The sequence below is a fragment of the Chionomys nivalis genome, chromosome X (assembly GCF_950005125.1).
Source record: "Chionomys nivalis chromosome X, mChiNiv1.1, whole genome shotgun sequence".
Taxonomy (NCBI): domain Eukaryota; kingdom Metazoa; phylum Chordata; class Mammalia; order Rodentia; family Cricetidae; genus Chionomys; species Chionomys nivalis.
This window is the reverse complement of record NC_080112.1, coordinates 5,342,152-5,356,794: the sequence shown is the minus strand read 5'-3', so window position 1 is coordinate 5,356,794 and position 14,643 is coordinate 5,342,152. Positions and strand designations below refer to the sequence as shown.

The 14,643-nt window shown below is 37.6% G+C and overlaps 1 protein-coding gene across 3 annotated transcripts in view; it reads right to left on the bottom strand.

Annotated features, from left to right (window-relative positions):
* The window catches only part of Ids (iduronate 2-sulfatase), a 204,976-nt gene that overhangs the window by 100,850 nt on the left and 89,483 nt on the right, over positions 1-14,643 (bottom strand). Inside the window, exon 10 of one of the 3 annotated variants that reach the window (XM_057760043.1) lies at positions 6,970-6,993. The exons of the other annotated variants lie outside the window; for them this stretch is intronic. Coding sequence (XP_057616026.1) covers positions 6,986-6,993 — 8 coding nt within the window. The 3' untranslated portion in view covers positions 6,970-6,985. Of the gene's footprint in view, positions 1-6,969; positions 6,994-14,643 lie in introns of those variants that run through there. 3 annotated transcript variants of the gene reach the window in all.

Sequence of the window (14,643 nt, the reverse complement as noted above, 5' to 3'; positions counted from 1 at the left end):
AATTAAAGACTCATGTGGTCAGAAAAAGAGAGATATACAGTAAAGGTAGATTCAAAGGCAAAGAAAATTTCTAAATGTTTTATTGTGTGTTTAAAAATATAAGTTAGCTTGTGAGAAAAAAAAAGGATAAAGTCCTTAAAAGAAAAAAGAGAGTAGTTGGGTGTGGTGCATGTATCTTTAATCTGAACACTTCAGAGGCAGAGGCAAATGGGTGTCTGTGAGCTCAAGGTGTGGTAGCACACACTTTCAATCCCAAAATTAGGGAAGCAGAAACAGGCCGATCTCTGTGAGTTCAAGGACAGCCTGGTCTACAGAGTGAGTTCAAGGATAGCCAAAGACACACAGACAAACCCTGTCTCAAAAAGCCAAAAATTAAAATAAAAGAAATAGAATTTAAAATAAAGTCATGTAAAGAGGGAAAATACTCAGAGAGTATGGACACTGTAAGTTCTTGTGTTGTCATTAAATTCTTTGTTGGCTGAGGAAGAAGCGAAAGCTGCTAAAAGATATTTGATTATAAATGCTGCTGGATTAATCCAACATATATCTTTTGAAAATGCATTGACTTCAACATTAAAGTCAAAAGGTATGCTACTTTGGAGATGAGGATTTGTTTTTGTTTCCACGGGAAATGAAAGGCTGTATATTCAGTCTGGGCTAAGAAAAATCAGGTTTGATCAAGGAAGACCCCCCTGCAGAATCTCCAATAGGAGCAGATGGTACAGATGATCAAACATTTCAGAGGACCTCTGATGATGTTTCCTTTGAGTTCTGCGTCCAGAACAGTTTCAAGACTGCTGACTGAGATGATCAAGCCTCACAGGATACTCCAGTCAGGACTTGATCATAATTCTAAATTTCCTTCAGGTCCCCATAAGATTATCAGCACCCCCAATCAGCAGAAAGTATCCTGGAAAACTATGCTCATATTCCCAAAAACTGGATTATGGATATTTATTTTTGTTTAGAGTATTGGTTACAAGAGGTTATGGATAATGATCTGGACAAAAAGCTACACAAAGGATACTAGATTTAGAGTTCTTGTTTTGAAAAAAAGGGGGAAGCGAAGTGCTGTGGGACAATGGTCTGTACCCTGTCAATTGTATTTTAATAAAATGCTAATTGGTCAGTAGCCAGGTAGGAAGTATAGGCAGGGTGACCAGGCAGAAAGTAGAGGCAGGGCAATGAGAACTGGAGAGTTCTGGGAAGAAGGAAGGGTCAGCCACAGAGACACAGAGGATGCCAGGCATAGAGCAAGCAAGATGTAACTGCCTCGCCAAAAATGGTACCAAGCCACGTGGCTAACACAGACAAGTATTATGGGCTAATATAAATTATAAGAATTAATAAGAAGCCTGAGCTACTAGGCCAATCAGAGCATAATTAATATAGACCTCTGTGTGATTTCTTTGGGACTTAACAACTGCAGGAACTGGGCAGGACAGAAACCTCAGCCAACACTGAAAATCTTCTGTGAAGCAAAGGACACAGTCAACAAGCAAAACGGCAGCCTACAGAATGGGGAAAAGATCTTTACCGACCCCACATCAGACAGAGGGCTGATCTACAAAATATACAAAGAACTCAAGAAATTGGTCATCAAAAGAACAAATAATCTAATAAAAAATGTGGTACAGACCTAAACAGACAACTCTCAAAAGAAGAATCTAAAATGGCTGAAAGACACTTAAGGAAATGCTCAATATCCTTAGCCATCAGAGAAATGCAAATCAAAACAACTCTGAGATTCCATCCTACATCTATAAGAATGGCCAAGATCAAAAATACTGATGACAACTTATGCTAGAGAGGTTGTGGGGTAAAGGGAACATTCCTGCATTGCTGGTGGGAATGCAAGCTGGTACAGCCTCTTTGGATGTCATTGTGGCGATTTCTCAGAAAATTAGGTAACAACCTTCCTCAAGACCCAGCAATACCACTTTTGGGTATATATCCAAAAAAATGCTCAATCGTGTCACAAGGACATGTGCTCAACTATATTCATAGCAGCATTGTTTGTCATACCCAGAACCTGGAAACAACCTAAATGTCCCTCAACCAAAGAATGGATAAAGAAAATGTGGTACATTTACACAATGGAGTACTACACAGCAGGAAAAAAAATGACATCTTGAAATTTGCAGGCAAATGGATGGATCTAGAAAACATTATATTGAGTGAGGTAACCCAGGCCCAGAAAGACAAATATCATATGTACTCATATATGTACTCACGCATAAGTGGCTTTGAGACATAAAGCAAAGAAAACCAACCTCAATTCACAATCCCAGAGAACTTAGACAACAATGAGGACCCTAAGAGAGACACACATTGATCTAATGTACATGGGAAGTACAAAAAGACAAGATCTCCTGAGTAAATTTGGAGCATGGGGACCACGGGAGAGGGTTGAAGGGGAGGGGAGAGGAAGGATTGGGAGCAGAGAAAAATGTATAGCTTAATAAAATAAAAAACTAGTTAAAAAACAAGTCTAAGCTAAAAGACAAGCTTTCATAATTAATAATAAGTCTCTGTGTCAGTATTTGGGAGCTGGGTGGCAGGATAGAAAAAGACTCGTTATACTCATATGTTTGGGTGAGTTTAAAATAAACACTGTTGCTTCATGGCCAGATGAACCTCCAAGAATTGTCCAGTTTTATATAAATTAAATTAAAAGCACATAAGATTTGAGAGCTTCAAGCAGTCTCTGTGAAAAGAACATAAGAGCTTGCATTCTCCTGTTCACCCTTCATAAAATTGTCAATCTCCAAGTTGGCTTTGGTCCAGTAACCCTTCCTCCCATCTTCCTGTCAGTCACACATGCTCCTTGCAGAGCTTGGCAAACTCCTGCTCTGTCTTGTTCTGCATCATATTATTTCCCAAGTCTAAAAGACAATATGCATATATGCAAGCCCTTTGAAATTCAGCTCATTGTACAAATTCAAATAGCTTCTCAGCAGACAGCACTAGGACTGGAAGGTAAGGCTGATTGATGTTCTATAGTAAGTGGCAAAACTAATAGCTCATTAAGATGATAATAGCTACAAATCACAATCCCAAAGAACCTAGACAACAATGAGGATCCTAAAAGAGACACACATGGATCTAATCTACATGGGAAGTAGAAAAAGACAAGATCTCCTGAGAAAATTGGGAGCATGGGAACCATGGGAGAGGGTTGAAGGGGAAGGGAGAGGCAGGGAGGGGAAAAGAGAAAAATGTATAGCTCAATAAAATCAAGAAAAAAGAAAAAAGATGATAAGAGCTTATTAAAGTAGCTCAGACTCTACCAAAAGTATCAGAAATGTATTATTTTAAAACAAAATAAGGATACTTATGTAGTATGAATATACCAATTATGAACACATATTAAGTAATAAAATGTTGATACTACCTACCAATTGTCTAGTTTTCTATAATTTTATTGTTTGTTTTTGGAATGATAATATAATTACATAATTTCTTCCTTCCCTTTTCTTCCTCCAAACCCTCCCATACATTTTCCTCTTTCTTTTTCTATCTCCTTCAAATTCATGGTTTCTTTTTCTTTATTTAATTTTTGTTACACACACACACACATTCCTAAATATATAAATACAACCTGCTCAAATGTTTACAGAAAGGGAGGGAAGGAGAGAGAGAAAGACTGACTCTGAGCTTGGTGTGGGCTTTTGAAGACTCAAAGTCCACCTCCAGTGACATACTTCCTTCTACAAGGCCTAATCCTCAAACTTCCTAATACTTCTCAAATAGTGCCACTCCCTGGTGACTAAGCATTCAAGTATATGAGCCTATGGAGGCCACTCTTATTCAAACCATCACAGCTTATATAATTATTATTTGTATTGTATCAAAGGTTAATTTCCTACTTATAATAGTGTTATATAAAATCTTAATTTTTGAGCCAGGTATGTACACATACTAATAATCCTGTGGTGATATGAAATAAAATAATCTTCAAAGGTAGTGTCACTATTATGAGATGTGGCCTTGTTGCAGAAGTGTGTCACTGTAGGAGCAGGGTTTGAGGTCTGTTTTTCTCAAGCTTCCCTCAGTATAACAGTCAGTTGACTCCCTGCTGCCTTATGATCAAGAAGTAGCACTCTCAGCACCAGCATCATGTCTGACTACATGCATTCATGCTCCCTGTCATGATGATAATGGACTGAACTTCTGAAACTGTAATCAAGCCACTCCAATTAATGTTTTCTTTATGAGTTTCCAAGGTTGTAGTATCTCTTCACAGCAGTAAAAACCCAAACTAAGACAAATCCCAACTCTTAAGAGGATGGAACTGGAGAACTGTGATTTCAAGGATAACCAGAATTACAAAACAAGACACACACACACACACAACAAATAAATAATAACATTTGAGGGAGTTGAATGAAGGGTTTCTTAGAACTCTCAGCAATATTTTGCAGATTAATTCAAAATCTGTAATTATCTGAAAAACAAAAGATGTATAGAAAAATACAAAGAACATAAAACTAAATCACACAGCATATTTACTATAAAACTTTACGCAAGTTTGAAAAATGTAAGACTCTCTTAAAATGATACTGTACTAAGGAATAAATTATGGTACATTTTCATACTATAAGTAATATTGTATCTCACATATATTCTATTATATATGAATAAATATAAATTATACATTCTGTATGATCCCAATTTTGCATAACCTAACCAGAGATACTTAAAAAGTAAAGAAAAAATAAATTAGATAGTATTTTGGGTTCTTATTAGCATATGCTTATTATAAACATAATGAGTTGTTTCTATTGTCATATTGTCATATGTGTATATAATGCAGTTTGATCATGTTCACGCCATTACATTCTTTTGTCTTATTTCCCTGTTTCCACTAGTCCTCTTCTACTCTCATATTATTTGTTCATCTAAACTGTTCATATAAATCAAAGGTATAAGAATTATCTTTCTGATGCTGGCTTTTACTGAATATCATGCTATTCATTTACTTCCATCCACTTTCCTGAAAATAATACGGTTTCTTTTTTTTTTTTTTTTTTTTGGTTTTTCGAGACAGGGTTTCTCTGTAGCTTTGGAGCCTGTCCTGGAACTCTACTTTGTAGACCAGGCTGGCCTCGAACTCACAGAGATCCGCCTGCCTCTGTCTCCCGAGTGCTGGGATTAAAGGCGTGCACCACCACCGCCCGGCCACAGTTTCATTTTCTTTAAAGATGAATAAAATAACCTTGTACATGTATGCCGCCAAAATTTCTTTATCCATTCTTTCATTTATGGGTAGCAGGCTCATTTGAAAATTGGCAATTGAGAATAGTGCCACCACAAACATAGATATTTCTGCTGTACTGTAAGTTAACTTCCATTGGGACCAGTGACATAGTAGTAATATATAGTAGGTTCCACTTTTAGTTTTCTCAAGTATTCCTTTACATTTTCCATAATGACTCCACTGATTTACATTCCTCCTCCTATCAGCACATTTCCCTGATGGATAAGTATGTTGAACATTTTTCATGTATTTGCTCATAATTTTTTTAAAAGAGCTGTCTTTTCAATTAATTTTCCCATTTGTTTGGCTGATTTGTTTGTGTCTGTGTGTGTGTGCGCACGTGCGTGCGTGCATACACATGTGTGTTTATTTTTCTGAATCCATTATAATTTGGAAAATTCATTATCACTGTTATCATAATTATAGTTATTATCACAGTCTACCTTCACACTGAAAATGCAAGGGAATTTGTAAACTGGCTTGGCAGGACTGATGATCATTGGAGGACATGCTCTCCTCTTGCCCATCAGCCTATTAAAAAGAAAGACAACAAGAAATAGGAACCCTTTTCACATCTTATGCTGAGAAAAGAGAATGCCTAAAGCTTGGTGCCTGTCACAGGAAGTACGTGCTTCCTAGAAACAGTGCCGACAATGTTGTAAGACCACCTTGCTACAGAAATTAGAGTCCAGACAATGACCAAGACCACACCTTGACTGGGGACTCTCTATATGTGCATTACTCTTACATACTTCTTCACTTCAGGATCCTGAAGTTGGATTAGAGGGTGGGTCCACTAGATCTCTTTGTCTCTTTTTTTGCTAGGGAAGGGGACATCATATTCTTCGGTATTGTAGCCACTGTTACATTGCCCTTTCTCATAAAAATAAGTCCCAACCCATGTTCTTGTACGCAATCCTATTTAAATGCAAGAGGTCACAAAAAGACATGAGAGTAGGAGGGAGGCTTGTTGGGAAGAAGGAGCTCAGTGAGAGGGAAAGAGGAGAAGAGAAGAGATCTGGTGGAATGTTAAGAATAAATAAAATTTTTTAAAAACTATGCCAGACTCAACAACAGAAGTACTTATGAAATAAAGCAAAATACAATAGAATGTAGTATAGTAAAATCATGCTATGAGTTGCTACATACGATCTTACTTTTGGAAATACTCATACAAACAGACACACATTCATGCGCATGTGCACACACACACACACACACTTGGCTTATTTCAAATATCTGGAAAGGGAAGTTGAAACAGGATCTCATGTAGCCCAGCTGGCCTTGAACTTGCTATAATCTTGAATTCTGAATACTCTCTTGTCTCTACCAGCCAAGGGTTAGAATTATAGACATATGCTACCACATCTGGGAAAGAAAGCCTGTTTTTAGTATACTGGAAACTTGCTAAATAAAATATTAAAAAACCACTTAAACTGAAACATTGTAGTATTTTCACAAAAGAATCAAATTATGTAGTTTTGGAACTCTATATGTGCATATTTCATTCCAATATTAAAACATTTGTGAAGCATTCATTATGTCAAGCAATAGGTTCTAGGGATACAACTGTGAACAAGAACTCAAACCTCTCTTCATGCCACTTACATGCCTGTGTAGCAGATATATTAAACATTAAATACGCCAATATATAATTACATATTTTAATAAGTACCTTGAAGAGACTATTAGTGGTTGCCTCTGTAGCACATAATGGTTCACTGATTAGATGACTGAAATGGGCAAAGTAGAAAAAGAATTAAAAATTATGTACAATAAGTTAAATATTATTTTAATAAAAGCTCACTGATGATTATTAGTGATTTTCTTTTTTAACAATTTTGTCATATTTACCAAATTCTCAGCAATATATATTTGCTATGGTTTAAATGCATCCCTCCACCCTCTGCAAGAAACCACGTGTTGGAAAATTAATCTCCAGTGCAAGTACTGTTGAAAGATGAGAAACTGTGGAAAGTACTTAAGCCATGAGAATTCTGCCATCGTGAATACATTAATGTTGGTTAAAAAAAAAAGACAAGGTTGGCTTTCTTTTGTTTCTTTTCCCTTTTGCTATTTGAGGACAAAGTGTTTGTCTCTCTATTAGGAATGCAGCAACATGCTTATGTTGTACATGCATGCATGCATGTATGTGTGTGTTTCTCACTGAACCTAGCATTTGCTGTTTCATCTAGACTGGCAGGCCAGTAAGTCCCAGAATCCTCTTGTATCTGTGCTCCTCATTTCTGAAGGCACAGGCATGCACTGTCACACCCAGCTTTTATGCAGGTGCTTGGCATCCAAACTCAGATCTTTCTTCCATTCCACAGTAGGTATTTTCACCTATCGAGTCACATCTCCAGACAGTGAGATGCTGATATCTTGATCATGGATTTTACACACTCCATAACTGTTAGAAAATAAATGCCAACTTTTTACAAATCTTTCGGCATAGGGTATTCTGTTATAACAGCACAAATGGAATAAGACAATATGTATTATTTTCAGAGGCAATCATAGAAACAAATAAATGTAAAAGAAAACAAGTACAAATAATGCACAGAAAAAAATATTTACTGCCTAGTTTACCAAACCTCCAGCACTCATACTGTTTAACTGGGTGTTCTGTTTATTTTACTTTAACAAACTCTGGCACATACAACATATACTATTGGATTTATAAACCAAATTAACACTAATCCATTAATAGTAGGTGATTTCAATGTCCAGCTCTCTTAATAGACAGCTCATCTGGGATAAAATAAACAGAAACTTCAGAATTAATTGACATCATACATCAAATGGACTTAACAGATACCTACAGAATTTTCCATTACATGGCAACAAGCTAAGAACATTATAAAGAGATGTCCTACTTGTTCTTTCTATAATCAAACACCGTTGCCTACAGGGAGTAACCCAAAGGGTACTAAGAGAAATGAAATCTGGCAGATGGATGTGTTCCACTTTATGGAATTTGGTAAATTAAAATATGTACACCACACCATAGACACGTATTCAGGTTTTCAATGGGCTACTGCCCTGAGCTCAGAAAAGGCTGATTCAGTAATCACACATTTATTGGAAGTTATGGCCATCATGGGTATACCTGCACAAATAAAGACAGACAATGGTCCAGCATATGTATCTACGAAAATGAAATGCCTTTTTGCTTCTTATAATATAAAACACATTACAGGTTTACCAAATAATCCTACAGGTCAGGCAGTTATAGAAAGATCAAACCGTACTATAAAGGATATGCTAAACAAACAAAAAGGGACCGAAAATACCCCCCAGAAATAGATTACATAATGCTTTATTAACCTTGAATTTTCTTAACGCTAATGAGAAAGTAACAACAGCGGCAGAAAGACATTGGATAATGGAAAAGTCTGCTGAACTGAATCAACTGATTTATTTCAAAGATGTGTTGACCTCTCAATGGAAGCCAGGAGATGTGCTACATTGGAAAAGGGGTTTTGCTCTTGTTTCCACAGGAGAAGAAAAATTGTGGATACCAACAAAATTAATAAAGGTTTGATTCGAAGAGGAGAAACCTCTTGGAAAAGAGAAATGACAATTCATCCACAATGATGATATTCATACCGGTGGTAAGAAAAACATATAGAGTGGGGACAGGGTTCTCTTCTTATCTCTGCAGGAAAACACTCATCTTCAAAAAATTCAAGGGACCCTGGATGTTTGAATACTGACAGATGGAAACTATTTACAACCCAATAAGGATCGGCAAGAAAATCGAATAGGTCCCGTAAGTAAAATTATTCTACTCTTATCTTTAAATATGTATTAATGTGCATTTATTTATAAATATATAGAGCTGGTTTTGAAATTGGACTCTGGCTCAGTCTCTCTCCAATTCCAAGCCTGTTGGTAAGAGAAAAACCCAGAGTTTCTGGAGTTTCTGTCTCATGTCAAGAGCCATGATATGGGACAGAAAGAAATATGAGTTTAGAAAACATCTTTGCTTTTCTTCATATCTATCATACCTTTCATTGAACATATCTATCATGCCTTTCATTGAATATATATATATATATGTCTATATATGTCTATATGATTAATGTTTAAGTTTTTCACAATGAACAATGAGTTATTCCTGAAGTGACATTTGAAATTTCCAGGAAGAAGATGGGGCCCCATAACAACAACTCCACCTGGTTGATATGACGTCATGATACTGATAGCGCTACTACAAGACCTGTTTTGGGTACCAGCTGCACAAGACAGTTCCAACTTGGTTAGCTGAAATGGTGCACATCTTGTACAACATTCTGGCTAGACCTGCACAAAATACTCAGAGACTATTTGCAATTTTAAAAGACATTTATCTTGAAATTTAACCATCATTTTACTTTCACAGGATCCCCCAGAAAGAACGTCGCCCCCATGACAGCTGGAAGTAATTCTAGAGGATGACGTCCCCTCCCACAGTAAAGTTTGTCCTTGGGTTTAGGGACATCATTTAGGGGTTGATTATAATTAGTATACGGTTGAGGGTTGGGGAAGGAATTTTATAAGCTCAGGGATCTTTTTGAAAAAAAAAAGAGGGATACTGGGATAATAGATTTGTAATTGTGAGTTACTGTTTTTAGACAAATATATTGGTATCAATTCTTGTATATTGATACAAAGTTAAATTATATTGACTATTGTATGCATGCATGCTTCTACCTCTGTTTAAAACATTTTTTAATATTCTATTGGGAACTCACCAAGGCCAGCTGGCCTGGGTCTGAAAAAGCATGGGATAAAACCGGACTCGCTGAACATAGTGGACAATGAGGGCTACTGAGAACTCAAGAACAATGGCAATGGGTTTTTTATCCTACTGCACATACTGGCTTGGTGGGAGCCTAGGCAGTTTGGATGCTTACCTTAATAGACCTGGATGGAGGGGGGGGTCCTTGGACTTCCCACAGGGCAGGGAACCCTGATTGCTCTTTGGGCTGATGATGGAGGGGGACTTAATTGGGGGAGGGGGAGGGAAATGGCAGGCGGTGGCAGGGAGGAGGCAGAAATCTTAATAAATAAATAAAACATTTTTATATATTGATATATTATATTGATATATATTGTATAAATTTACCATATTGCAGTGTACATTTCTACCTCTGATTCAGATACTTATATATTGTTTATGTATTGATATATATTTACCATATTGCATTGTATATTTGTACATTGTTTATATTTGGAGGTCATATTGTCCTCATCTATTGCACAGTTGTTCATTGTCTTAGTCTTTAAGTTAGATAGGTATTGAGAATTATATAGATCAATAGTTATCTAAGTTTGTCATTTATAATTAGCCTAATCAGGTTTTTAGATACATAGAGACTATATTCAGTATAGATAGATAATCTTCAACCCCTTCAAAGAGCTGCAGAAAATGGCCTTTAATCTAACTCAGAGTTTCATGGTGGTGAGACAAAATTGCTCCTGGCAACACTGATCTATTCCCCAGAGAATGTTGAGCACCAAAGATGCTCCACCTGGAGCCTTTCTTCTTGGCTGAACTGGCCTTTGGGCAAAGAAATGCCCATACCTCAACCACTGACAGAAATACAGAGTATCTGTGAATGGAAAAAACAGGACTGTCATATCCTGCCAAGACAGAGTTAGATAGTTTTGACAAGTTTCTTGCCTTTGAAAATGGTATGTCAGTTATGTTAGGCCTTAGCCAAAGTTGGTTGCTTCAACACTGCAAACGTGACCTTGGGTGATTGCCCAGATAGCTAGTTGTCTCTGTGATTTGTTACATGTTTTGGAAGTTGTTTGATTGCACTTCCTAATTAGTCAGGTAACATTATTTCCCTTCTCAGATCTTCGATGGGGTTGAAGACTATATAAATGTAGTTACTTTCCTCTCATGACTTGACCAAGCTATTTATTATATAAGACTTAAGCTAGTTAGAATAGGATATTTGTACTTATTGTATATAATTTCATAGTAGACTTTGTCAGGAGCCATTTTGCCCCCCAAAATTATTATAGTGATCATCGCCCTGAGGAGTTTGCAGAGGGCTCCACTTCCCAATTGTATTGAGAATTGTTTTATTGGCAGATCCTATCCCACACCCAATTAACTGTCAATAGAGAGCTAGCTGTTAGTGGAACCCGCCTCACACTCTAATTATCCAGAGAACTAGGTGTGTCAACCTATGAACTCCTGGCCGAGGAATCGTGACCTGACCGATCATAACCTCTTGGCCTACGTGACCGGCGTGGACCACGAGGCAAGATCCCAACCCCCTGCCCCCATCCCAAGCCAAACTCCTCATCCAGAGGATATATAAGCTGTACAATGACTCTAATAAACGGAGACTTTGACAAGAACTCTGCTTGGCCTCCTTCCTGTCTCCCGCCCATGTCTTTTCAGGTAGCGCCTCTCTGGGACCCTGGAATAACTGACCAGCCATGCAGGTTACAATCCCTAGACTAATGACCTGCCAAGGCGGTCTACAGTGGTGCCCGAACCAGTGACTCGGAGCACGGCTAACTATCAGACGACAATGTGCAGTCCCAGGACAACAACAAGAAGAAAAAAAGAAGATTCTGTGGCTGTAGAACTCAGACAGATCGCAGGATGAGGTAGGAGCAGGATCACTGTCGTCCAAAAAGATATGGGACCATCATTTTCAAAGGAAGAGAAATTCATAAAGGAATTTAAGCAATCACTCAGGGTGAGAGGAGTAAGAGTAAAAAAAAAAGAGAGAGAGAGAGAGAGATTTAGTTGCATTTTTCTGTTTTATAGATGAAATATGCCCCTGGTTAGTTTTAACCAGCCCAGAAATACACCCTGTTCTCCGCAGCCACCGCCCTATGCTCTGACAGCTCCCGATAGCATGCCTTTGGTTCAGGAATTGTTTAATACAAAAGCTGCCCTTAAGGCGCAGATAGGAGGTCTCCAACAAGTTCTTGCATTGCAGCATGAACTCTCAGACCTCTCCTCTCAGATTCGGGACTTACAATTCACTATGGGAAAAGGCAGGATTTTAGACAAACGGGCAAACTCCAGTTGTGACTCGGTCGCGAGCTAGACAAGCGAAAGCTGCTGAGCTCCACCCTGATACCACAGAAGACCCCCTAGGGCTAGAGGGCCTGTGTCTTAGCCTCCTGCCACGTGGAGTGGAGGCTGCCAGACAGGTTTTGCTATAAAGGAATCTAGACTCAAAAAGTTACAGCTTCAGGACAATAAAAGGAGGTTAAACATGCTTCTTTTCCATTTTAAAATCTTGCTTCTTGGTCAAAAATCTTTAGTTTGTAGGCATATAAATTTATATCTAAAGTAGGGTAATTTCAGTACTGTGGTTCTGTAGAAAAGTTTTAAAATCAAAGACTGTGATACATTCAGAGGATTTTTAAAATTGTTTAGGCTATCCTGAGTTTTTATTTCTATCTTATAAAGTTGAGGATTGTTCTTTCGAGTTCTGTAAAAAGTTTTACTATAATTTTAATTAATATTTACACTGAATCTGTAGATTGCTTTCAGTGAGATTGTCATTTTTGCTGTGTTTTCTTCTACTTTCCCAAGAAAATAGGAGATCTTTGTATTTTCTAAAAAAAATGCTTCCTTTTTCCATTCTCCTATTTGTGAGACAAACTTACAACTTAAGAAGAGAATAGCTTATAAGCTTTTAATTAGATATTCAATGGTTAAAGCTCTAGTTATAATATTCTTATGGGAGACCTTGAGCTGCTAGGTAAAATTCTTACAAAAAACAGTTTCCAATAGAGAGCTTAAAAAAGCTGCCTAACAGGTACTCAAACAGGTAAAATATACATCAACAGGTAAAGTATACAATAATGTATAAGTACAATATATTACAGCTATGGCGAGTGCATATATTAAGTACAAACTTATTCTACAACAATTTTATAAAAAATGTTGTTTATGGCTAAACCTTCCCTGTTTTTCCAGTTAAGATATTAAACTTAATTTAGAACAGTAGCCTGTCTAGCACAAAAGGGCAGGATAAAATCTAGAAGATGGTTTAACAGAATATTGACTATGATCAATGTTTCTTATACTAAACAATAGATTCATTGATAATTTTAAGATTGATTCCTGGATAATTGCCTTTGCTCAGTTCAAAGGCCAAAACAATAATCTTTTCCCAGATGATCATTACAATTCACACCTGTATTTTGCTAATGTTATAGCTAAAAATCCCTTAAAGGCTTTTATGCTAAATTTTACAAATGGCTCTTCCAATGGAAGAACTGCATATATGGTTAATAATTAATAAAAAGAAATTATGGAGCGTACCAAGGCTCCTTGAAAGCAACTTATAACAGTTGCACACAGATCCTGATGCAAACGGATCTAGCATGATGAGACCAAGCTAACCTTTACTAAGGCAAGGTAAAAAAGCCCTTGCAATGCATTATGAAAAAACCCGACCTATATATATTTGGTGTCGAGGAGATGTTTATGCTTTTTTCACAGAAAGAAAATAAAAGCTGAACCTGATGATGTCATGGCTGTGGACACCCCATAAAGGAGTTTGAGGAGAAACCAGTTGGAGAGGTCCTTGGTCCGGTCTTCCCTGCCCCCACGGAGAGGAGTGCCTGATAGATAACAGAACCTGTTATGCCACTCTGCAGTGTGTCATTCTGCCTCCAGAGTTCAGGGAGACCCGGCTGAGATAAGTGCCAGGATGTGCTTCAGGTAGCTGAGTCCAGCTCACCTCACCCAGGAAGCCCACCTGCCCTGAAGCACAAATGTTGAGCTGCTTCTGCAGTCTAAATTCTGTTTGCTTTGGAGCCAAGGTGCAGACTAATCATCTGACTGTTTTAAACTTTGGGATACAGAACTCATTTTAATTAAAATACTAACCCCTCTTTACTTAAGAAGGGGGAAGATTGGGGTTCTGACTGTTGCTCAGAGACTGAAACTGGTGGTATTTAATAACAACAATGTATGTCAGTGTACTCTTACTGGAATTGACCTGATATTTGTAACTGCTTATAGATGTTGGAAAAAGTTTGGCACACGCTGTAAAGTGTTTGGGTTTAATGCATATGTTACACTGCCCTAATTGTTGGCAGGCAGCACTCCTAATCTTATTGTGGAGTAGGCATTTAGGAAGGAGGATATATCTTAGGCCAGACTAAAAGGTGAATACTGGGTTTGGAAAACGCCCTTTCTTCTGGTCTGGAAGATGGAGCTATTGGTGCCCAAATTATATCATTATATCTTTTATTTGAGGAGCTCCTCACAGTCTTTTCATTTTTTTTTTATTTTATTCTTTTTTCATTAAAATTTCCGCCTCCTCCCCATTTCCCATTTCCCTCCCCCTCCTCCCACATATTGTCCCCTCCCCCCACTGCCCTCCCCCTATCCCCACTCCTCTTCT